The 25,394-nt window shown below is 38.6% G+C and overlaps 1 protein-coding gene across 2 annotated transcripts; it reads left to right on the top strand.

The window, feature by feature from the left end:
- Positions 1 to 10,335: 10,335 nt before the first annotated feature.
- GDAP1 (ganglioside induced differentiation associated protein 1) lies at positions 10,336 to 25,190 on the top strand. Of its 2 annotated transcripts, XM_040995583.1 has the most exons (6): positions 10,336 to 10,514; positions 11,129 to 11,321; positions 20,323 to 20,496; positions 21,890 to 21,984; positions 22,937 to 23,051; positions 24,757 to 25,190. In XM_040995583.1, exons 1-6 carry the CDS (start codon positions 10,398 to 10,400, stop codon positions 25,137 to 25,139), a joined length of 1,077 nt encoding a protein of 358 aa, XP_040851517.1. In that variant the 5' UTR covers positions 10,336 to 10,397; the 3' UTR covers positions 25,140 to 25,190. The 2 variants fall into 2 exon arrangements, with proteins under 2 accessions (XP_040851517.1, XP_040851526.1); XM_040995592.1 differs by lacking the exon at positions 20,323 to 20,496 and having other exon boundaries at positions 24,757 to 25,139.
- The last annotated feature ends 204 nt before the right edge of the window (positions 25,191 to 25,394 follow it).

Raw genomic sequence — 25,394 nt, 5'->3', positions numbered from 1 at the left:
GATGCTTTCCTTTGGTAAGCAAGGCTTGTACATTATTTACCTGTAGATGGCTGGCTTCGGCAGCACATATACATAATTCATGTGTAGAATGCAGACTTAAAAGCAGAGCAATGGAAAATGATAACAACTATTAATTAAATGATAACAAATATTAATTAATATGTTAAGAGAAAAATGTTACAGAATGATGTGAAATGAGACATCAGATTTTCAAACCGGGGTGGGTATTTGCTGCGACTGTTAAAGCACAGCTTGGGACAACTGCATCTCATGTTGGAGTGGTTTCCTGCGAATCTGGACCCTGAAGCAGCAGCTGATGCCAATCAGGTCTCTGCCAACCAGTGGGCAGATCTGGATTAAGTTTCTGGCTCTTAGTGTCATCCAAACCTTACTCCTGCTGTTGCATGTTGATGAATAGACCAGTGAAGAGGGGATATCTGTCTATCTCTCTGCTTTTCAATTACATAAAATCCTTTTATTTTTTAAAAAATTCAAAATATTGGGCTGGCATCCTGGCATAACAGGATAATTCTGCATCTCATATCGGCTCTGGTTTGAATCTCAGCTGCTTCACTTCCAATCCAGCTCCCTACTAATGACCTGGGAAATGGCTAAGGATGACCCAGGCCCTTGGGCCCTCAATCCACGTGTGAGACACAGAAGAAGCCACAGGCTGCTGACCTTGAATCAGTCCAGCTTTGGCCATTGCAGTCATGTGGAGCGTAAACCAGCAGATACATCTCCCACTCTTTCTCTCCTTCTATGTAAATCTACCTTTCCAATTAAAAATAAATATATTTTAAAAGATTATTTATTTTTAATTGGAAAGGTAGATGTACAGAGATAAGGAGAAACACAGAGAAAGATCTTCCATCTGCTGTTTCACTCCCCAGGTCGCTATAATAGTTGGAGCTAATCCAATCAAGAGCCAGGAGCCAAGAGCATCTGGGTCTTCCAAAGTGGGTGCAGCGTTCCAAGGCTTTGGGCTATTCCCTACTGCTTTCCCAGTTACAAGCATGGAAGTGGATGGGAAATTCAACAGATGGGACATGAACTGGTGCCTATATGGGATCCTGGTGCATGCAAGGCAAGGATTTAGCCACTATTGTGCTTGGCCCCAAAAACTAAAAAAAATAATTTTAGAGAAAGTCACAATGTCAGGAGGAATGAAATGCAAGTGTAGAGTTTTTTTTTAAATTTACATTTCATATCTATTTCATCTTTGTATCCTTGCCTGAAAATCACTGTTAAATTGTCATAATTTCAAAATAGCATATTTCAGCCAAAATACATAAAGCCTCTTTGTAACTACAAAGCAAACAGAATAAGGCACAGTCAAATAGGCTATTAGAGAAATATATCTAACCACAAAATAGGACTACAAGAGAGGAAGGAAGAAAGAAAAAAAAAAGAAACTGCAAAGGTAAAATATGATTATCAAAATGTTAGTTGTATGATTTTAATTTCAATAATTGCCTTTGATGCAAAGTATTCTGAAACTGAAAGACCAGACTGAGGAATGACATGGTATAGCATGTTAAGCCACTGCCTGCAATGCCAGCATCCCAAATGGGCACCAGTATGAGTCCTGGCTGCTCCACTTCAGCTGCAATTTCTTACTAACGTGCTTGAGAAAGTATCAGAAGATGTTTCAAGCACTTGGTGTGAGAATCTTGGTCCTTGTGGTCATTTGAGGAGCAAACCTGGGACTCAAATCTCTGCATGCATGCATGTAGCTTTTCTTCTCCCTCTGTGACACTGCCTTTAGTATAAATAAATATATGAATAAAGAAATAATCATATATGGATCAATAAATGTAGAAATAATATAAATATATATACATACATATGCATATATTTATATTTAAAATACCATACCAAATACACTAAAGAAACTTCATGATATCCAACCATATGTTGCATTTAAAAAGCTGAATTTTGGCTTGCATCATGGGGCATGGGTGAAGCTACTGCTCCAGTGCCACATTCCATATTGGAGTGCTGGTTTGAGTCCTGGCTGCTCACTTCCAATGCAGCTCCCTGCTGGTGTGCCTGGGAAAGCAGCAGAAGATGGCTCAAGTTCTTAGGCCCTTACTATTCATGTGTGAGACCTGATTGAGTTCCAGGTTTCTGGTTTGGCATTGTGGCCATTTGAGAATTAAAGCAGAAGATGGTATATATCTTTCTCCTTCTCTCTCTTTCAGTCTGTCCCTCTCCCCTTTAAACAGAATTTTAAAAATCTTCAAAATATAGATTAAAAAAATCAAACTGACTTCACCTCTAAGGATATGCATATAAGTAAACAAACTAGCCATAATTATATCAGATAAATTAAACTTCAAATCAAAAGTCAGTATAAGAAGAAAAGTTCATTTTAGAATAATTCTGGGTTCAGTCCAGCAAGAGGAAATAACACTTATACGTGTACCTCAATGTCAGACTTCAAGACTTACTACAGGACAAATAATCAAAACACCCTAGTATTGGCCCCAAAATAAACATGTAGACCAATGGAACTGAATAGAAACCTCAGAAATCAATCCATGTAGCTGAAATCAAAATTAATCATTGACAAGGGAGCTAAAACTATTCCTTGGAGAAAGAACGTTCCATCAACAATTGGAGTTGAGAAAATTGGGTTTATGCATGCAGAAATATGAAACCAGCCCTTACATCTTAATATAAAAATAAGCTCAAAATGGATCAAGAATATAAATCTATGACCTGATGCTATCAAATTGCTACAGGAAACATCAGGGAAGCTGAAAGACATTGGCATGGACAAAGATGTGTTGGAAAAAACCTCAGAAGCACAGGAAATAAAAGCAAAAATGGACAAATTACATAAGGCTAAGAAATTTCTGCACTGAAAATGTTTGCAAACTGTGCAGCTGATAAAGGATTAATGTTCAGCTCAAGAAACACAACAAATAGTTTAATTAATTAATTAATTTCTTAACTGGTTCTGGCTGTACTGGGTTAGGCTGCAGCACACACCAGTAGGGGTTGAACTGAGCCAGGTTGTGCAATGCGATAGTGGATGCTGAGGTGAGGCAAGCCATGCCAGCCTGGGGTCAGTGGGTGCCAGGTTCATCAGCCCCAGGGGCGGGGGATCTGGTGGGACTCAGGTCACTTGGCCTAGGACCTGGGGCCTGCCAGCTCAGTGGGTACTGGGTTTGTGAGCCCTGGAGTTAGGATCTGGTGGGCTTCAGGTCACCTATTCCAGGTCCTTGGACTTGTCTGAGAGTGGAAAAGGCAGAACAGTGGATGCAGACCCTGATGCACATGGAGAATATGGCAGTCCAGTTGGTACCACAGCAGAAGAACAGAGCAACTTGGATAACTACCCCAGAAAACAATGACAGCAAAAATCTGAGTGAATGGAGACTTGAAGTCAATTATGAGCCATTGAACATTGGGAGGTTGCCTCATCTTTGGATGGGCAAAATTGACGGCATTTCAGAACTGTCCAAACCACTTGGTCAGAATCATTGGAACATGCACCACCTCAGGACCCTTTCCCCAGAGACAAGAAGAAATATAGAATTTGGAAACAAACACAGAAAGAATGGAATACAAATGGCTAACAGACACATGGAAAAAAGCTTAGGATCATTAGCCATTATGGAAATGCAAATAAAAACCACAATGAGGTTTTTATCTCATGCTAGTTAAAATGGCTATCATAGAAAAATTAAAATATAGTAAATATGGTAAAATTGAGATGTCAAAAAATGCACCTTAGTAAATTGCTTATTGCAATGTATGCTAGCATAGCCATTATGGAAGAAAATACAGAGATTCTTCAGAAATCTAAAAATAGATCTGCCATATGACCCAGTCATCACTTTTGGGAATTTTCCTAAACAAAATGAAATCTGCCTCCCAAAAGCAGTTATCAGTAATCCCCATGTTTACAGCATATCCATTTATAATATCTAAGATATGGGATCAACTATGAATGGATGAAGAATATATAGTCTCTCTCTATATATATACACTGTGGAATATTGTTCAGACATTCAAAGGAACAAAATTCGATCTTTTGCAACAAAATTGATGCAATTGGAAGTCTTTTTTTAAAAAAATTTTATTGGAAAGTCAGATATACAGAGAGGAGAGACAGAGAAAAAGATCTATCTGTTGATCCACTCCCCAAGCAAGCAGAATGGCCAGAGCTGTGCTGATCTGAAGCCAGGGTCCCGGAGCCTCTTCTGGGTCTCCCAAGAGGGTGCAAGGTCCCAAGGCTTTGGGCCATCCTCCAATGCTTTCCCAGGCCGCAGGCAGGGAGTTGGATGGGAAGCAGGGCAGCTGGGATTAGAACCGGTGTTTGTATGGGATCCCTGCGTGTACAAGGTGAAGACTTTAGCCTCTACAATGGGAAATCTTCATGCTTAATGAAATAAGCCAGTACAAAAAGGACAAATATCACATGTTTTCTCTGGTATGTGGTAATTAATATAGAACACCAAAAAGTGGATAGGAATGATATGGATCTTGTGATTTGATTATTGATTTTAGCCCTTCTTTATATTTCTATGAAACTTTTTGCTTGTTGAATATGTTATGGTTAGTGTTGCAGGGAGCCTGTTATTATAGAGTGGGATGAAGTTATGTTTCTGTAAAAAAATAAAGAGAGGAAGGAAGGAGGGAATTAAGCGAGGGAAAAGGGGAGGCAGGAATGTATGGTCATCTTAGAACTGTACCTATGAAATATATGAACTCTGTTATCTTTATGTAAATCAAATATTTTAAATGAAAATATAAAAAATAAACGTGTTCTCATTATAGGAGAACTCAAATACATACAGCAAATATTAGACTTTCAAGATAGATTCTAATGTAATATTGGTAGGAAACTGACATCTCACTTTCAGAAATGAGCAAATCATTTAGAAAATGAGCAAAGAAATAATAGTTAAATTGCACACTAGATCAACGGGCCCTAACGTTATATGCTAAATCAATTGGACCCAATACATATCTTTGGAACATTCCATCCAATAGTTGCAGAATATGCATTCTCTATGTACCCAGAACAGATCATACAGAAGGTTATAAAACAAGTCTCAGCAAGTTAAAAAAAATGATCAAGTATCTTTTCTGATCACAATGCAGCAAAACTGGAAGTCAATACAACTACTCAACACTAAAAGTTTGTAAGCTACATAATTACAAGGAAATTAAATAACTTATTCAAGAGTAACCAATGGATCAATGAAAAATATAAGAAGGAAATTTACAAAATTCTTGCAATGGATGAGAATGGAATACAAGGTCAAAGCCTTGGGAGACACAGCAGAATTATTGCTAAGAGGGAAGTTTATAGCAACCAATACCTTCCCCAGAAAAGCAAAGTTAACTTATTACCGTACATTAATTAGGAAGGCAAGAACTAATCAAATAAAAAATTAGTACCAAAAAACCCCTAACAGGATGAAGAAAACAAATGATATAGACTAAAAATCAGTGAAAGGCAGGGCAGATGATTTGAAAAGAGAAAGAAAACAGTCTTTTAGCTAGGTGAATTAAAAAGAGAGAGGAGCTGGTGCAGTGGCTCAACAGGCTAATCCTCCTGCATGTACCAGTATCCCAGATGGGCACTGGTTTGCGACCTGGACAGTCTACTTTTGATCCAGCTCCCTGGTTGTGGCCTGGGAAAGCAGCAGAGGTCCTTGGGTTTCTGCACTTATTTGGGAAACAGAGGCAATTTCTGGCTCCTGGCTTTGGTTAGCTCTGTCCTGGCCATTGATGCCATTTGTGGGGTGAAAGAGCAGATATAGGATCTTTCTCTGTCTTTCCTTCTCTCTGTAAATCTGCCTTTGAAATAAAAATAAATCATATCGGCCCAGCACGGTGGCCTAGCGGCTAAAGTCTTCACCTTGAACATGCCAGAATCTCATATGGGCACCGGTTCTAATCCCGGCACTCCACTTCCCAACTAGCTCCCTGCTTGTGGCATAGGAAAGCATTGGAGGATGAGGATGGCCCAAAGCCTTGGGACCCTGCACCCATCTGGGAGACCTGGAGGAAGTTCATGTCTCCTGGCTTTGGATTGGCACAGCACCGGCCATTGCGGTCCCTTGGAGAGTGAATCATCGGAGAGAAGATCTTTCTGTCTCCCCTCTTCTTTGCATATCTGATTTTGCAATAATATAAATAAATAAATCTTTCAAAAAATAAGTCATTAAAAAAAAGAAAATTGGAGAAAGGATCCAAATAAAATCAGAGATGAAAAGGGAGATTTTACTACTGACACCACAGAAACACAAAAATTATCAGATTATTGTGAACAATTATACAGCAACAAATTTGATAAAACATTAAAATTTCTGGACACATAAAGCTTCAAGAGTGAATCATGAAGATGTAAACAGACTTATAATATGCAGTGATTGAATGAGTAATAAAAATATCCTATCAAGGAAAAGCCAAGAACCAGATGGCTTTAATGGCTGGATTCTGTGAAACCTTTAAAAAAAGGATTAATGCCAATTCTTCTGAAATTATTCTCCCCCCAAAAGGAGAAATTTCTTCCAAACTCATTTTTAAGGCCAGTATTATATAACTACTAAAAGTAAAGACATAATAAGAAAGGAAAGGAACACACCAATATCCTAAACACAGATATAAAAATCCTCAATGTAATACTGTCAAACTAGGTCCAGCAGTACCTGAGAAGATTCTCACTGTAGCCAAGTGGAATTCATCCCAGGTACACAAGGATGATTCAAAATATGCAAATTAAGGGGACGGATTATGGTAGGATGGGTTAAGCTGCTGCTTGAGTTGCTAACATCCCATATGAAAGGACTTATTGCAAGGTAGTTATGTTCACCCCTATACCACCAATGCTGTCAGAAAGGGCTTACTGGAGTCCCTGTTGCACACTGGCTCTGGTCCAGCTCCCTGCTAAATCTAGCAGCTCACATACTTAAGTTCTGATCATTCTCTTTCACTTTTATGCTCTTTCTTTGCCTTTCAGATAAATAATTTTAAATAGGTAAAGTTTGATATAGATAATACATTATATTAGCAAAATGAAGAGAAAAAAATCAGGTTTGTCAGTTGGTGCAAAAAAGACATCGATAATATCTAACATTGTTCATTGTATGTACTTTGAATGAATTACATGCATAATGAATATACCTCAACATAAAGAAAAAACCCTATACAAGAAATCAGCAGCTAACATTTCCCCCCGAATGGGGGAAAGCTGACAGGTTTTTTCCCTAAGTTCTGGGATAAGATATACATGTCTACTTTCACCACTTTTATTCAACACAGTGTCAAGTTGCGTGGCAGACAATTAAGCAAGAGAAAGAAGAGCATCCAAATATAAGAGGAGAAAGTCAAATTGTTTCTTTGCAGTTGATGTGATCAAAGAAAACCCCAAATTTCCTTTATAAAACTCTGTAACATTGTTATACATCAATACTGAATTATCTGCAAAAGAGATCAAGAAAGCAATCTCCTTCCCCAAAGTCACAAAATTACCTAGGATACATTTAACCAAAGAAGTGAAAAATCTCTGCAGTGAACATGATGAAACATCAATGAACGTTACTGAAGAGGACACAAAGTGTGAAAATGTCCCATGTTCTTGGAATGGAAGAAATGATATAATTACAAAGTCCATCTATCTCAAGTGATTTTACAGATTTGGTGCATTCTCTATCAAAATACCAATGACACCATTCCCCCAGTAAAACAAACAAACAAACAAAAAACAAAAAACCCACTATTAAAATTTCTTTTGGATCACAAAAAAGTAGCCAAAGAAAAAAAATAGTAGGTATTATACTGCCTGTCTTTAAGCTATATTACAAAATTACAGTAATTAAAATAGCATTTCATTGGCATAAAAACAGAAATGTTGACCATGGAGATGTTAGAAAAGACCACACACATCTATAGCCAACTGATCTTTGACAAAGGTGTGAAAGACTAAACATTGGTAAAAGAGTAATCGTCATTAAACAGTACAGGGGAAACTGGACATCTACATGTGGAACAAGGAAAACAGAATCCTACTTTTCATCATATGCAAAAAATCAGTTCAAAGTGAGTAGAGACCTAACCCTAACATCTGAAATTTCAAAACCACCTGAGAACAATGAGAGATGCTTCAGGGTGCTAGATGGAATGGGCCAGGTCTTTCTGGATCAAACCTCAGAAGCACAGAAAACAAGCAAATATAGATAACTATTTCTAAATTGCTTCCATATGAAAAAGGAAAGAACCAGCAGAGTGAAGAGAAAACCTAAAGAAGATATTTGCAGGTTATACATCTTAAAAGACATTAATAATCAAAATATGTAAGAACTCAACTCAATAGGAAAACCCCAAATAATCCAATTTAAAAATGAATAATAGATTTAAATGTATATTTCTCAACTGTAGAGAAACAAATGGTGACCAAATACAGAAAAAAAAAAAAAACCTCAACATCACTCACTACTCAGTGAAATGCAGATACAATAACCTGTGATATGACCTTATCCCAGTTATATTGACAATTATCAAGCTGTTCCCTGAAAAAAATTTTATTTGGTCACTAGTGGTCTGACTTGAAAAGATAGTTTTTCTCACAAGGTTTTTATAAAATCCTGTTTTGGGCCTCACCTAATATTTCTCTGTTCCTAGATTTTAAAAAAAGATTTATTTATTTTTGTTGCAAAGTCAGATATATACAGAGAGGAGGAGAGACAGAGAAGATCTTCCATCTGATGATTCACTTCCCCCCCCCAAGTGACTGCAACAGCCAGAGCTGTGCCAATCCTGTGTCAGGAACCAGGAGCTTTGCTGGGTATCCCACGTGGGTGCAGGGTCCGAAGGTTTTGGGCCGTCTTTGACTTCTTTCCCAGGCCACAAGCAGGGAGCTCAATGGGAAGCAGGCTGGTGGGTTTAGAACCAGTGCCCATACGGGATCCTGGCAGGTTCAAGATGAGGACTTTAGCTGCTTGGACACTATGTTGGGTCCTCTCTGTTGCCAGATTTAGATGTGACTCCAACATGTACTCCTACCAATGCCCTTCTGACACTTAATAAAGGCCAAACCAATAGGACCACCCAATCTTGGACTTGAGTCTCTAGGAGTGTGACTAAGTTATCAAGCAAGTTGCCTTATATATTTTATGTATTTGGATTGGGTAAGACCAAGCTGACTAAAAGGAATTCTTCCTCATCTTTGCCTGGGATACAACTAGTACTCAGTAAATATTTGTGAATAAGTTACACAAGAATTTATCACTGTTATTATTATCGCTATCATTATTATTTACTGAAAGAGAAACTTGATCAATCTACTGTGATGTCACATTGTGGTAGGTATATAATAATAACCAGACCAGTATAGCATTAAGGTTCTGATCTTGGCTATAAAAAGAATGCTTATAAGGCAACTGAATCTGTGAATAATATTATTTACAACATGATAGGCTGTTTTGAGAGCCTAACATTTAATTGCGTACCCAGTTTTCACAAAAATCCTATTAGTGCAATAAAAATTATCTTTTTTTTTTTTTAAACAGTGGAGAAATGGAGTAGGTGCTTGAAAGCCTGGGTTCAAGTCTTGGCTCAGTTCCCAGTTCCAGCTTCCTAACAAAGCGCATCTTGGGAGGCAGCTGGTAATGGCTTCCATGGTTGGGTCACCATGACCCACATGGGACACCTGGACTGGGGTCCTACCTCCTGGCTGCAGTCTAATCCAGCCCTGGCCATTTGTGGACTGAACCACTGGTTGCAGAAACGCACACTCTCTTTCTGCCTTTCAAGTCTATAAGACAAATATCTCTATAAAAATAACAGAAACAAAATGGAATTAAAATGTAAGCTTATTTTTTAAAAAAAGAAATGTTAACACTTGGACATGAATCTATACATTTAGCAACAAGGCTATTTGATATCACGATTTATTAGTTGTTTATGAGGAAAAAAAACCTTTTTTTTTTTTTTTTGCATGACCCATTGTGCACACAAGATTAATCTGTTGCTTTGCTCTTAGTTTTCTTTGGAAGGTTCCAAAAAGAATTTAAAATATCTCAGAAAATACATGCATTTAGATCTCAGTAATTTCCCAGGATGTTGTAACATTTGCTACCAACATTTTCATTGTCTCCTTAAGAACCACACTCCATCCCTTCTTAAAACCCTCCAAGGGCCTGTTTGGTTGACCTCCCTATTCCAGAGTCTTCCCTGCAGGCCAGGCTCTGTGGGCGACAACGCCCCGCAATTCTTCCTGGCTAAACTACACTTCCCAGCAGCCTGTTCGTACATCCTCCCAGGTCTTGTGGGCCCCTGGAGGCGTTGCGGAAAACCCAGACGCTTTGCGGCGGGGAGTGGGAGGGAGACCAGCAGGGAGGACAGACAGGCCGAGCCTTGCTTTGCACACCGAAATGGCTCGCAGGCAGGACGAACAGAGAGGGGGTACGCCCTTGCTGGCGGAAAGCAAGCCAGACGCCGAGGTTAAGCTCATTCTTTACCACTGGACGCATTCCTTCAGCTCTCAAAAGGTAAAGGTATTGGTTACAAGGGCGGCGTAGATCGGGTTTCAGCACCCGGACAGCTCCCTCTCGGACCTTTACAGGCACGCAGGTGCACTGGGAATCCGCCTCCTGCGTCCTATCTTGGGCAGGTGCAACCTTGTGGGCAGGGATGTGCATCGGTGGGGAGCGGGTGTGAGATATGGTGCAGGCAATGCCATACTGCTGATACGCGACAGAAAGCATCCCTTTCGTTGTTAGGCCCGGCGGCCTTGCCTACACAAGCAAGGGCAGGCAAGTACCAATATGCCATCTTGGTACCTTCTTTCAATCTTTGTCGCACTCACACTCCTCAGCAAGGCATAAAGGACCCTGTATTCCAGGTTCTTGTCCTAGGAGAGAGAATTAGGATGCCAAGAAAATAATGGTGAATGCCTGTGAAATACTTTTCATTCTTTTTTTTTTTTTTTTTTTAATTTACAAGAGTAAGATGCTAGCAGTATGTCATGTATGCTTTCCCGGACGAGGAGTCATTAAAGAAAGTCCTGAAGTGTTAATAACTCAGGAAAGTCCAAAAGGCCACTTAGGCAAGTCATTTAATGGAAAGCGGGGGTGCTTGTAGTAACCAGTGTGAACTCTTCCAGGTGCGCTTGGTAATTGCTGAAAAGGCATTGAAGTGCGAGGAACATGATGTAAGTCTGCCCCTGAGTGAGCACAATGAGCCTTGGTTTATGCGTTTGAACTCAACTGGAGAAGTGCCTGTCCTTATCCACGGGGAAAACATAATTTGTGAGGCCACTCAGATCATTGATTATCTTGAACAGACTTTCCTGGATGGTAATGTTAAGGCTATTTGTGATTTTTTGGAATTACTTTCAACACAAATTTGTTCTTTTTCTCTCTGTCTCTTTCTCTCATGTTTTAGTGATTGAAAACTTTTCCATTTCCATAAGCATATAAATAAAATAAATCAACTTAAATTACTACAGTTCCATTTAAGAGAATTTCATGTTTCATTGAAACATTCTTTTTAGGTTCACTTGCAATAACTCCTGCAGATGTGTAGGTCGTGGTAGGAATCTTTTTTAATATTAAAACCAAATTCCTAGTATTGGTTCTACATGCACATTAAGAAAGTTAACTTCAATCTTAAAAATAAGGAAGAAATAGGAATAAATAAAGAATAGACTGTTAGTATAATTTGAGTTATTTGTCCCAGTTATTTCTTCAACGAGAGAATTTTAGTATCTTTTCTAGGGAAACATACGGTTATAATTTACATAGTGATTTTAATTAATCATCACTTATTGAAAGCTTTTGTTATCAAGTATTTTGTAATTTCAGTTCTATTCAGCCTTGAGAAGAACCCATTCTAAGATAGGTCTGATTCCTTAGTAATCCCCACTTTGTACCTGAGGAAAGAGAAAAAGAATCGCCTTTTTTTATTGCCGTGTTGTGGCAGTCTCATCTCCTGAACCTTCATACTCTACTGTGTCCCATACTTGGCCACTTAGGCTGTGCAGACAGCCCTGGGAGATGAACTGTAGCATCAGTGCTTTGCTGGAGATTACAAAGCTGACCTCTGGCAGAGCTGAGTGCACACGGAGGCTCCAATGTTCACATTTCTCTAAAAAGGAAGTTGGATGAGGTCCTGTGACTTTTCATCTGCCACCAGTTATGCTGGTAGGTAGGATAAAACCTTGATGCTGGGAAAAGAAGTTAGCAGCCTGAAAAATGTCTTAAAAGAAAAATAATTATGAATCTAAATGGAGTAGGGGTTAAATCAGCAATGGGCTACCTCTATTTTATTTGGGGGAGGGGCTGTGTCCCCTTGTTAATCCATGTGTTAGTTCCCTAGGGTTGTTCAATCTGATTGGAGGTTTTAAGAGTGGCCTTGGTTGAGGCTGAAAGTTTAAAGAACTACTTCTTCACCATTTGTTGCTAAGCTATAAATTTATATGCCAGAGACTGTCCTGGAAACAGTGACTAAATTGATATAAGACACTTTTTTTCTCAACCTTGAGCTTTTTGGAAATGGACAAGTCTGTTAACAATAATCTATATCTCTTAGGAAAAGTAACTATGCTGTGATACAACAATTGTGTAAGAACTTCATTTTAAATTACCCAAATTATAAAAATGGTGTATATGTAATAAATGAAAAGACATATTAGAATCTCTTGGTATCAGTCCTGGGTCAACAACTGCTACTATTATCATCATTCCCCTTATTTTCTGTACCTCCTGCTTTCTTCTCCTTATATTATTTTCCTCTGAGAAATTCCATGATATAAATAAAATATGGTTTTTTAAAGCATGGTAGTGTTACTTTGTTAAATTTTGTTTTCTTAAAGTTTATTATGTTATTTATGTATTGTGTTAATATTACATATTTTATTAAAATATTCCTGAATAATTTCCCTTCTGATTTTACCTTACAGTAACATGAAAATTGAAATGTGTTGAGTCCTGCTGAGTTATAGTTATATTTAAATAACCAATCGAGAGAAATACAAAGCTGTTCTTTTGATTATTATTTATTGAATTAGAGGATAAGGTAGCTTGGGCTGACTCACATTTATGGTGGATTCGAAGACAGCAAAGGAGTAACAGTTTTATGAATTAAGACTAGTTCAGTCTCTGATTAAGGTGAAGTTTGTCTCAGAGTATTGAAATATTGCTGTAACCTCATTTTGTGAATAGTAATTTTTTTGTCATACTTGAATTACTTGTGAATCTTCTTAAATACTGCAAGATCAAAGGCAGTGTCTGTCTTACTAAGAACTATCCTCAAAGCTGTGGATAGTAAAATGCATGAATTCTTGAAATAGATGTCAGTCCAAATGGAGATACCTGGTGACGTTCTTGTATCCCATTTGCTTGACTTGAACTTACCAATTGCATAAATGGCTTGCTATAGAAGAGATACTATTAGATTTGTGGATGATAGAAAAGCAGAAATAGTGTTGATTTAGTTTATGACGTATTTGTCATGGAAAAATGGGATGCTAAAGTTCAGTAAGACTAAGGGTAATATGCAAATTTCATTTAAAAAAATCAGCTGGTTTAAGGAAGGATGGGGAACTTGTTAATACTTACATGAAAGGTTAATGTAATGCCAGGTTATTTTAAAAGTATCGATTCTGTCTAGAATAGTGTGAGTAGTGAGGGACAATCGGAATTATGAGCTAATTGAAACACTGGGAATTTTTTTCCAGTTATGGACATAACTTTGAGGAATGTTGCCAAGTTAAAATGACAAGCAGGTAGATTTCCCAAGGAGTACAATTGCACCTAGTTGTATATAGTTGTACATGGTTATATGAGAGGAGACTTAGTGTAGCCATTCATGCATAGTTCAGAAAGGCGTGATCTGGTATCTTTTTCTCTGTTATCACTGTTATTGGCTGATCCTTCTTATTTGTCAGCTAGGAATTATAAGAAAACTGATCATTTCTGACCTGGAGTAATTTCTTAACCTATTTTAGTCAATAGTTATTATCCTTGTACTTTGGGATGATCCATTAAATAATTGGTAATGCAGAGAGAGGAGGAGGAATTTTTATATTCAGGATAGTCTTTTTCAAGCTTTTGTCTGAAATAAGTTGGAGGATATCTATGTGTTTCTTTATTTTTTTTAATGCAGTCAGTGGAAGAATGGCATAGCCATGAATGCTATTTCCAAGGAATGTAGAATACTCAGTTATGGCTGCTGTCCTGAGGCCTAATGTGGAGCTCTTGCTTCATTTATCCTTCTCGGTAGCCATTTCTGGGATATTAATTTGGGGCTGGATCATAAGATATTTAAGGATTATCAAATCTTCAAAATCTTACTAATCCTCAAAGATAATTTTTGGAGCTAGTGTTGTGGCACGGTGGGAATAGCCTCCACCACCTGTAAAATCAGCATTCCATATGGGCACTGGTGCAAGACTGGGCTGCTCCATTTCATATCAAGCTTCCTGCTAGTGCTCCTGGAAAGGCAGCAGAGGATGGCTGAAGTGCTTGGGTCCTTGCACACAAAAGGGAGACCTAGAAGAAGCACTTGGACTCACAGTAGCCCAGTTCCACTTGTGGTCATGTGGGGAATCAGTCAGCAGATGGAAAGCCCCTTTCTGTATCTTCCCCTCTCTCTGTAGCTCTTTCAAATGAATAAAATGAATCTTTTTTAAAAAAAGATAATAATAAAGACTTAACAGTTCCAAATTGTTCTTAAAATATGGGTTTGTTATTGTTATGTTTTATGCTCTTTTTCACATACCTAATACTTTTTTCATTGCATACATGAATGCAGTAGACATGAATGTTTTATATTAAAACACGCCATTAATTAACCTAGATGAGAGATGACAGTAAAGAAAATCAGGAATGGTGGATGTGATAAGATGAATAATATGGGTTTCATAAAAAGATCATTCACTCAACTCATTCATTTATTTAAAAGATATATTGTCAGAGTGAGAGAAAGGGAGAGGGAGGGAGTTTTGAGAGAGAGGAAAAGTGAAAGAGAACTTCATCCACTGGTTCATTCCCCCAAATGGCCGCGCTTGGGGCTCAGCCAGGCTGAAGCCAGGAGCTTGGAACTCCATCTGGATTCTCTCTTGTTAGTTGCAGTGATCCAGACACTTGGGCCATGTTCTCCTGCTTTCTCAGGCACATTAACATGGAATTGGATCAGGAGTGCAGCAGCTGGAACTTGAACCAACTTCCCCCATATGAGAGCCAATATCACACAGCAGCTTAGACCTTTTGTCACGACACTGGTCTTAAATGTGGAATTTTCACAATAGCTGTCTCTTGTATTCTTATCCTTTTTCACCAAAATGTTAATTTGGCTATTAAATAATAAAATATATGGTATGAAACAACTATAAAATACTGAAATATGTGGTAGTTATTACTCAGTTGTAACCTGGAATCAGTGATACCATATGATGAAAATTTAATTTTGATATTTTAATATATAATCACATTAAAATGTGTCACATCTTTTTCTATGTGTATCATCTTTAGATATTAGGAAATATAATTTAGTTTGGAAAATATCATTATAATCCTCATGCTAAAATTGTTTAAGGCTGATTATGATATGTCTAATAAATATAATTGCAGATATTGAAATGTGCATAACCTATACTGAAAAGTATTAATTTTGAAGTTACTGTGTTAAAAACATGGTTTTCATTTGATGCATTGCCAGTATTGATAACATTTAGAGAATAATTTTGTTTAGCAATGAAACTCGTATATAATGCCTTTTAGCACATCTACTGAAGGTGTTAATGAAAAATGAATGTGGAGAAAATATAGCATATAGTTACAACCATGAGTCTTTAAAACTAGTGATTACATTGAAATAAAACTTAGTGTTTAGTCTGTGATGTGTCACTGGTGGTGGCATGAAAATGCAGAGGCCTAGTTCTATATTATATGTATCCAACAAACAGAGCAAATTGTCTGATAAAGGAGTTTTTGATCTCCCTCATTTTAATGTTTCTGATAAGAGTTTTAAATATGATACCAGTTAAACATTCAATGTAGGCTGTACATATTTTATCGAAAATAGTTCTGTAAATTTTTCTCTTAGAAAATCCTGGGAGCAGAAAGTGAATTGATCGAATCATGTGATACATGTATTTTTGTCAGCTGTATTTAGATTTGACCTTTCTGATACCAAAGTTATGATAGTCAGTTGGATTGTAGTCAGTTTATAACCATGTATTTTGCTTCAGATCCCTACTTAATTGCTTACCACTGCTATTCTACTTGTGCACCATCTGGTGAATGAGTATTTCAAAGTTAAAATATCATTCAGCTACATTATGGGTGTTATCTAAGACACTATTGCTATATTTCAAATAAGCAAAATTTTTTTAAAACCCAGAAAGAAAAAATGTTAGGATAGCATCACTATAAAGAAATGTTATATGCTTCAAGAATAAATGTATTTACCCTGACTAAACATTATACAATGTGTATGAATGCAATGAAACAGTATTTAGTGTCCCATAACAAGTACAGTTGTTTTATTAAATTTGTAAAATAAGAACCTAAGGCAACAGCAATAGGTTAGAATTAGAAATGAAGTTGAGTTGGTTTTTATTGAACTAGTGTGTGTGTGTGTGTGTGAGAGAGAGAGAGAGAGAGAGAGAGAGAGAAAGAGAGAGATGTTTCTTGTAAATAAGGCATAATAAACCCCCTTGTAGTAGATCCCAGCTGTGTATGTAGTAAAATAGTAAAATAATGAAAGGTCATGTCTATAGGTCCTTGATTTCTTTTTAGGTTTTTCTCTTCAGAAAGCCAGATGTTATTTGTTTATTTTTTAAATGGCTGAGAACCCCTGTTAGTCCACTTAGCCTTTGGCACCGAGCCTAGAAAATGGATGGGGTAATCTGTACCCCTGCATAATGCTTTTATTGCTTTCCTGTTTCTCTTGCTGTCTTTTGTTGGTATCTCTGCTATTTATCTCTTGCTCTGTCTGTCTGTTTCTCTCTCACATACACACACGTGTGTATCTATATATGTATATATAATTTATCACATTTTCTGTGATATAAAAGATCTGTATAAAAGATGTGTCTATAAAACTATGTGTGTATGTGTGTATACATCTATCTCTATCTATTTGCCTCATTCAATTTTTTGTCTAAATGTGTGTATAAAACACCACCTGCTTTATCTCCTGTTCAGGAAGTCAGATTTTGAGACAACTTAATCATTAATATTTTTTATTTCCTGTCAATTACTGAGCTAGGCTTCTACTGCTGCAGCTCCACTATCCAATGCTGGCTCCCCTGGCCTGCTTCTTAAAAGTCCCTTGCTTCCAGATCTTACCCCAGGTTGCCCTAGTACTACTCTCCCATTCCTACCAAGGTGGAACACTGAGAAAAGATTCTCATCTTTTAGTGTGATAGCAAAGATGCCATCTGGGAAGAATGCAAATGATAAAGAGAAGTCCCTCCCAATCCTCATTGTCTCAATTCCCCATTGTCTTTTGTCTGGAGGCAGGATACTGTTGTGCTCTGGTGTGAGATGGGGCCTGAGGGCATAGAGCCTGAGTAATGATGGACAGGGCATCATTGAAGTTTGCCAGCAGAGAAAGCAAGGGCTTGGATGAGAACTTGGGTTTAGTGCCAACTTCATGTTGTGTCTGACAAAGTGTTTTGGGAGTTAAGACAGCAGACACAGTGAATGGAAGGAAAGCATTTTAAAGCTCGTTTTAAGCATTTGTGCCTCTTTGCAGTGTTCATTTGTTGGCTCGATGAGACTTCCGCAGGAAACAATTCAACACGTTTCTCCTGTTCTTGTCACTTTCGCAGTAAGGAAGTAGGAAGATTTGGAGAAAAGTCTCAGGGCCTAACGGAATCAGGAAGCATAAATTCAATTGTCTGGGAATTGAACATGTTATACCATGTATGGTTATTACCCTGAGGTTCTTGGAACTCTAGAGCAGTGACAGTTTTGATCTTTGAACCCATTTGTCTTGGCAATTATTGAGGACATCCAGGCGCTTTTGTTGACTTGGTGATCTTATATATCAATATTTTTCATTTGAAAATTAAAAGAAAAATGTATAATGTATAAGACATTAAAATGAGACATTAAAATAAGACATTAAAAATGTATAAGACACTAGTATAAGCACCCATTGCATTAGCATCAGGATAGCATCTGGAAAACCCTGCCATATACTTCAGAGAGAGTAAGAGTAAAAAAGAAACACATTATAAACATAGTCTTGACTTTCTCTGTGCCCTAACAGTGTCCAGAAGAAGCCCAGGGATTCCCAGACCTCGTTTTGAGAACTGTTGCCCTTAGTGGTCTAGGAATAAAATTCAGAAGCTTCAAAATCTCAGATGGGGAGAAATTAGTGAATTTCCAACAGAAATCTCTTATTTCTTTCTATTCCCACTGTAGGTCTGATTCCTGACAATACCGGCAGTGACTGTGACTTTGGTACCAATAGAAAGTACTGATATGTTCTGTGAACATATGAAATTGTATATTTAATTATTATAGACTGCCTTCTACCTGGTTATTATGGTAGCTGTTGGCCATGCTTCTATATATGTTGCTATTTAATAAAGAGGCATACATATTAGTATTTAATAATTTAAAATATATTGATAACTGATTTTAACAGAATTAATCTCTTTTGCAATCTGCTTTGATATTTTGTGAATTTGGTGACAAAATAGAGAAGGGCTGGTGGACCACACAAGGAAAACTTCTTGAATGTCAGGGTTCTGTATGTCAACCTCATGGACATGTCTACCATATATTGCTAGGGTTCCTGCGATATTTACTGAGGTTCTGCAAAGGAGGAGCTAACTGTACTTCCCATGCTGTCAGAGGCTGGCTGTGACCTTAGCAACCTACTTGTCTTATTTCTACATGGGTCAGTGATGAAACATAAAGGAGTAGGATTCTTGGTTATTATTGTCCATCCATCTTTCAGAATTGGACTTTTCAGTAGGCAATTTGACATTTATCCACTTTCCTTAGGGGTAATCATCTTTTTTTTTTTTCCTTAGAAAGTTAAAAATAGCTTACTGGCTCAAAAAACTTGTTCTACTTGGTCTGGTGTGATGGGTTTGAGATGAAATGCTCTGCTGATGGCAGCTGACTCTCAGCTGTCAACAATTATGATTGAGTGTGGCATCCCTAGAAGGATATTAAATTAGATAAATGACACAGTCTTGGCACAACATGAATAAAGAAAGTTGACGCTGCTCTTGTCCTTGTAGGACCGAGCTAGCTGGCATTCATGGGGCGTGGTTTGAGAGCTGGAGGTAGGAGATGGTTCTGAAGAGCTGCAGGCCTGACCTTTGGGCCACATCATTCACTTTCACTCTTTTTGGTTCAGCCTCTGAAATGAAAAGCCTTGAAGATGTTATGACAGAGTCATGACAAAGAGCATTCCATGAGGAGTAGGAGGACTTCCGGGAGCTTGGGAGACCTACCCTGCCCCTACATCTCAATGTTCACTAACCACTGCAGAGTTTCTTCAGATGAAGTATTCTACAATACCTGGGTTTGGGAGATACACACATTCATCATTATTTACTGAACACCTTCTCTGGGTCAAACATTGTAGGACAGGATTTAACAGACGAATATGTGGTTCTTCCTTTTACAATCTATAGTCTAGATTGTAGATTGCAAATGAAGATTTATGTAGCACTTACTGTTCATCAACTTAAATTGTTAGAAATTCCTAGGGAAAATACAGCTGTAGCATTTGAGCAAAAACTTTTCCTACTCTGTACAGACTGTCATTTCACATTTTTGTAGTACCAGTAGGGTCATCCTTGGTGTTGTTTGGCACATAGAAAGGAGTGGGTCCTTATGATCTGTAATGAGTTTTCATCCACTTAATCAAGTTTTATTGAACATCTAAAATGTGTAAGGACCTGTACTAGACTCTGAATTGTGACTTCTTTGTCCTGCAGATTTCCACAGGGCAAAATTCTATACATAGTTACAGGTTGGTAAATTGGTTGCACAATGAATTTTGGGCACATGGAGTAAGATGCACCTGGGCCAATCTTATGTTGGCCGTTGTAAAAAGTTAGGGAATATTTTGTGGAGGCAGGGCCATGAATAATTGGACCTGGAGGGTTGAGTGGCAGTCTGCAGGCTGCAGGAAAGAGAGAAAGGTCATGCAATCATGGTTTGTGATCTGGGCTGGTGCATCAGGCTCTTTCAGTGAATGTCTACACTGCAGTGACATCACCATTTAAATGTACTGACTCAATGTTGAAATGTTAATGAGATTCTTGTTTTTGATGTAACATCTCATTTGTAATTTTTCTTCCTGTGTTTGTGTGTATTTTAGAAAGAACACCCCGATTAATGCCTGATAAAGGAAGCATGTATTACCCAAGAGTTCAACATTACCGTGAGCTGCTTGACTCTTTGCCAATGGATGCCTACACTCATGGCTGCATTTTGCATCCGGAGCTAACTGTGGACTCCATGATCCCGGCTTATGCAACCACGAGGATTCGCAGTACGTAACAATCTCAAGCGTATGGGTTTCGATCTGAGGTTTCTTTTCATTGCTATTTGAAACCTGACGTCTCCTGACCACTGAGAGACCACGAGGCACGGGCTTGCTGACTTTGCTTCACGGAACTGCAAGCACAGATGGATTCATGAGCTAGTTGGGGGCAATTTGTGACTTATGGGTTCAGTTGACTATTTACTGGCTTTCAGACCTGAATTGTCAGTTTTGGACCAAATTTGGATATGACTTAGAAGGCTTGGCCCTTGGAAATATAAAGATTATTATATAATCTGTGAAATATGAAATGGGAATAAGAAGAGCTAGGATTATGGGCCACTGATTTCAAATGTCTGGTTGCTAACAGTCATTTCTTCAGCTGGTGATGGAGTATCTAATAATTGTTAGTAGCCTAGAATTGAGATACAGAGGAAGTGTGCTCCACAGCACAGGTGCCTGGGGCCAGAAAGGGCAGGGAGGTTAGGGGTGAGATTCTGGTGTTTCATCCAAGCCTTCTAAACACAGAAACTGTGTTTTGTACAATGCATCATATTTCAGCATTCTACTCAAGTAGTTTTTCTTCCTTTCTGTACTCTTCCTCTTTCTTCTTCCCTCTCTACCTCCATTCCTCTTTGCCTTTTTTTGTCTTCTCTCCTTTGTCTTCCTTCCACTCCCTTCTCCCCTTCCTCTATTTTTTGCATTTTTATTTGTTTTTTAAAATTATTTTCAATAATACAGTTTCATAGGTATAAGGATTTCATCCCCTCACCTTTTATTCCTATTCCATTCTCCCCTCCTCACCATTTTCCTCTATGTTATTACAATAGTATAATCCTTCAGCAACAGTCACAAGTCCAACATTCTGTTATTTAAGCATATCACAACATTGTAGGTATAGGCAGTGGTAGCAAATATAGCATCATAGTATCAAGGTACATTTAAAAGTTTCAGTGGGAGTCCTCCCTCCCCTTCTTCATGATGCCTTTTGTAAGTATTCACTCTATCACTCAAAATCAGTGTTTCAACTACAAATTCCATCATCTATATTTAATACTTTTTTAAAATAAGGCTTTTCCTTCCATTCATATAGAGAAATCTGTTATAGAAAAACTTGAAAAGTAGAACAACTTCCTTGCACCGAGCATCAGGATGTGCTGGACCTTGGTCTAGGAGCTTTCTATGGAGCTTCTCATTTAGTCGTGACCTGTGTGACAGACACTCTCATAGTTTTATTTTAAACATGGAGAAACAGGCACAGACTAGATACGTCTTAAGCAAAGCCAGGACACGTACTGAAGGGCTGTTTCCACCACCGAGCTTGAGCTTCCATGCCTCTCCTTGTTTCTGGTAAAGGAGAGAGAAGGTAACTTTTTATTTGGTAAAATGTTTTTGTTATCAGGCCAAATTGGCAACACAGAATCTGAGCTGAAGAAGCTTGCTGAAGAAAATCCAGATTTACAAGAGGCATACATTGCGAAACAGAAGCGACTGAAAGTAAGTGAACCAAGTTTTTCTGAACTGATACCCACTGTTTGGAGTTTGTAAAGTTCCACTATTTTCCACAGCCCCTGCTTTTAAACATCACACTTCATGGGTATGCATGTTACTTTGTCTGTGTTCTGCTTTTTAGAAAGAATACTGTTTATTAAGTTTTCTACTGAAACCTAATGCTCACTGCTTCAAGAGCAGATAGCAAGCGTGTCACTTACCATTCAAGGTTATCAAATGTACAAGCAAGTTAATACAGCATACTGGGAATTTGTAATTTCAGGGGTCCCTCCATGGTTTTCTCTGACTTGCTATACATGCTAGTAAGGAGCAATAAGGCCCATGTATGTGTTGGAATGTGAAGAAATAAGGTCTTTAAAAGGAATCCTAAATTATTACACAATTGTCCTACAATTGGGACAGTTACCAGAGATCAGCTAGATGGGATGAGGTCCTGAATATGCAGGCATTATGCAACTGCATAAAATAGATGCAGAAAGCGAGGAGCTTGGTGAATGTTCAGCCTTTCACTTTCTGTTAATTGTCTTTCCATGGCCCATATGCAGCATATGAGTACTTTCTCTGTATTCCCTCAATCTCACAGCTTTGATCCCATTGTCATTAAATGAAGGCCCCAAGAGAAATGTTTGCCCACACTGCGTGATCAGTTCTCTTCTCCTCCAAGCATGCTCTCACTCCCTGGGTTCACACTGCTTCTTCCTCCCTGGCCCTTTTGGAATTCATTTATGGTGACTGAAGTTCTGTTTCTGAGTTGGGCATAGAGGAATTTCTTCCTGTTCTTCCTGCTCTCCCTGCCCATCTGATTTCCCAGGAGCTGCCCATGCATCTGGGGTCAACTTTGGGGGCTGATAGGATGTAAGAGATAACAGCTTTTATTTACTTTGCTCTACATAGACTTTTAAAACAGGTATGAATAACCTGTGATTTTGGTTATTAGTCAAAGCTGCTTGATCATGACAATGTCAAATATTTGAAGAAAATCCTTGATGAGTTGGAGAAGGTCTTAGATCAAGTTGAGACTGAGTTGCAAAGAAGAAATGAGGAAACACCAGGTAAGTGTCTTGGTTTCCTTTTTTCTCTTCAACATCAGGGGTGTTCTTGGGCTTTACTGAAAATTCTCTGCAATCTATGTTATATTGTCACTACTCTTGAGCAGTTTTAATTATGGCACTAACAATGATATTGAGCTCACGAACATTTTAACTTGGTCTCTATCTGAGCTATGAGGGATCCTTCTGCAGATGTTTGGCATAGTGGGGATGACATTGCTGCAGAAGCCCACCTTCCATTTCAGAGTGCTTTGATTTGTGTCCTGGCACTGCCCCTCATTCCAGCCTCCTGCTAATGAGCATCTTCTGAGGCACCAGGTAATGGTTCAGCTTTGGCCCTGCTAACCTAAACAGTTCTCAACTCCTGACTTGGGCATGGCCTGGTCCCAGCCGTTAGGGGCATCTGGGTAGTCAAGCAGTGAATGGTAGATCTGTCTCTTCATACCTGCCTTTCAAATAAATAAAAATAAATCAAACAGTAAAATCACCGATTTAAAGAAATATTATTAGTTACGGTTGGGAAATTCCTTTCCAACTTATTATTATTATTATTATTTATTTATTTATTTTTTTTACAAATTTGTTATTACAGTAGTTAGCTTGGTTGGATAACCTGAATAGCTGCTTTAATGCTTGCTCTAAATTTTTCCCACTTAGGCTGCCTTTTCAATCTAAATTATAAAATAGGGGTTGGGCCCTATATGATAGCCCTAGTGCTGGTTCTAATCCCGGCTGCCTGACTTCCCATCCAGCTCCTTGCTTGTGGCCTGGGAAAGCAGTTGAGGACGGCCCAAAGCCTTGGGACCCCGCACCCACATGGGAGACCTGGAGGAGACCCCAGGCTCCTGGCTTCGGATGGGCTCAGCTCTGGCCATTGCAGCCACTTGGGGAGTGAATCAGTAGATGGAAGGTCTTCCTCTCTATATATCTGACTTTCCAACAAAAATAAAGAAATAAATAAAACCAGGAATTAATGCACTCATGTATTGCACCTGTGAGCTAACTTCAGGATGAGGCTGTCGTCAAACATAGACAAGTAGATGGTTACTTGCTCCCAGTGACAGCAGAGTGGAATGTGCCATTCTTGAAACCTGCTTCATAATAAGAACTCTGTTGTGCTTTAGACAAGTCACTAAGAGAAATAAGCTCAGAGTGTCCTACAAGTTTAACCCCCTAGATTTTCATAAGACACACTTCTTTTCTTTATTTACTTTATTTATTTATTGTTTTTGATAATCTTACTTAGTTACTTAGCGTACAAAGGGTCAAGGGCTACAGGAAGGTGGGTATTACCATTGTTCTCACACTAATATCGTCTTTTCCCCCCTGCCCCCTGTATCTGGGGCAGGGGAGAAATACAAGGAAAAGCCCCATCCAGAGACACACTTATTTTCCTAATTCAGGAGGCTCTGTTAACTTCTCTTGCTCAGAGGCTTCTTGTTCTGATGTCTCTAAAGTGATGGAGACAGACTTTGAGCTGAAGCTCCTCCAATTTCACAGACACTTGGGTGCCTGACAAGTCTCCCTTAGCTTCAGAAACATTTGCATAAAATATCTCTAAAGCATAGAATCACTTGTTGAGTGTAACTGTCAAGCAAATGGGCCACGACCTTCAACTATTGCTGTCAAGTCTGAGTCTACAGATCCACATTGGGGTCCATGTGTACAGTGCTTTTCCCTAATTCTCTTCTGCTCTTTGTCTGAATAGAAGAAGGCCATCAGCCCTGGCTCTGTGGAGAAGCCTTCACCCTGGCAGATGTCTCGCTTGCTGTCACATTGCATCGACTGAAGTTCCTGGGGTTTGCCAGGAGAAATTGGGGAAATGGAAAGCGACCCAACTTGGAGACCTATTACGAGCGTGTCTTGAAGAGAAAGACATTTAACAAGGTTCTAGGACATGTCAACAACATACTGATCTCTGCAGTGCTACCCACAGCATTCCGGGTGGCCAAGAAGAGGGCACCGAAAGTCCTTGGCACCACCCTTCTGGTTGGTTTGTTTGCAGGAATGGGATATTTTGCATTTGTGCTTTTCAGAAGGAGACTTGGCAGCATGATATTCGCACTTAGACCCAGACCAGGTTATTTCTAGGCTTCCTGGCTGCTGGTGGTAGCCCATCCACCCATTCAGCTAGACACTGTGTACTCTTCCAGCCTTAGTGAAGCGTTATCCTGGGCAATTCATAAACAAGCAAACAAAAAACCACACCACACTTTTCTTTACTCTCTGGGTAGTTCATGTGGGAAGGAAAGATTTGAAAATATTCTTGTGGGTTGGAAACTGAACTCACTTATTTGCCAACCTGAGCTCGTCAATTCTTAAACAATACATGTAAGGCTAATGTGC

The sequence above is a fragment of the Ochotona curzoniae genome, unplaced genomic scaffold, assembly GCF_017591425.1.
Source record: "Ochotona curzoniae isolate NIBS_2020 unplaced genomic scaffold, NIBS_Ocur_1.0 contig_1071, whole genome shotgun sequence".
Taxonomy (NCBI): domain Eukaryota; kingdom Metazoa; phylum Chordata; class Mammalia; order Lagomorpha; family Ochotonidae; genus Ochotona; species Ochotona curzoniae.
The sequence above is the reverse complement of the archived record's forward strand: the minus strand, read 5'-3'. Positions and strand labels throughout refer to the sequence as shown.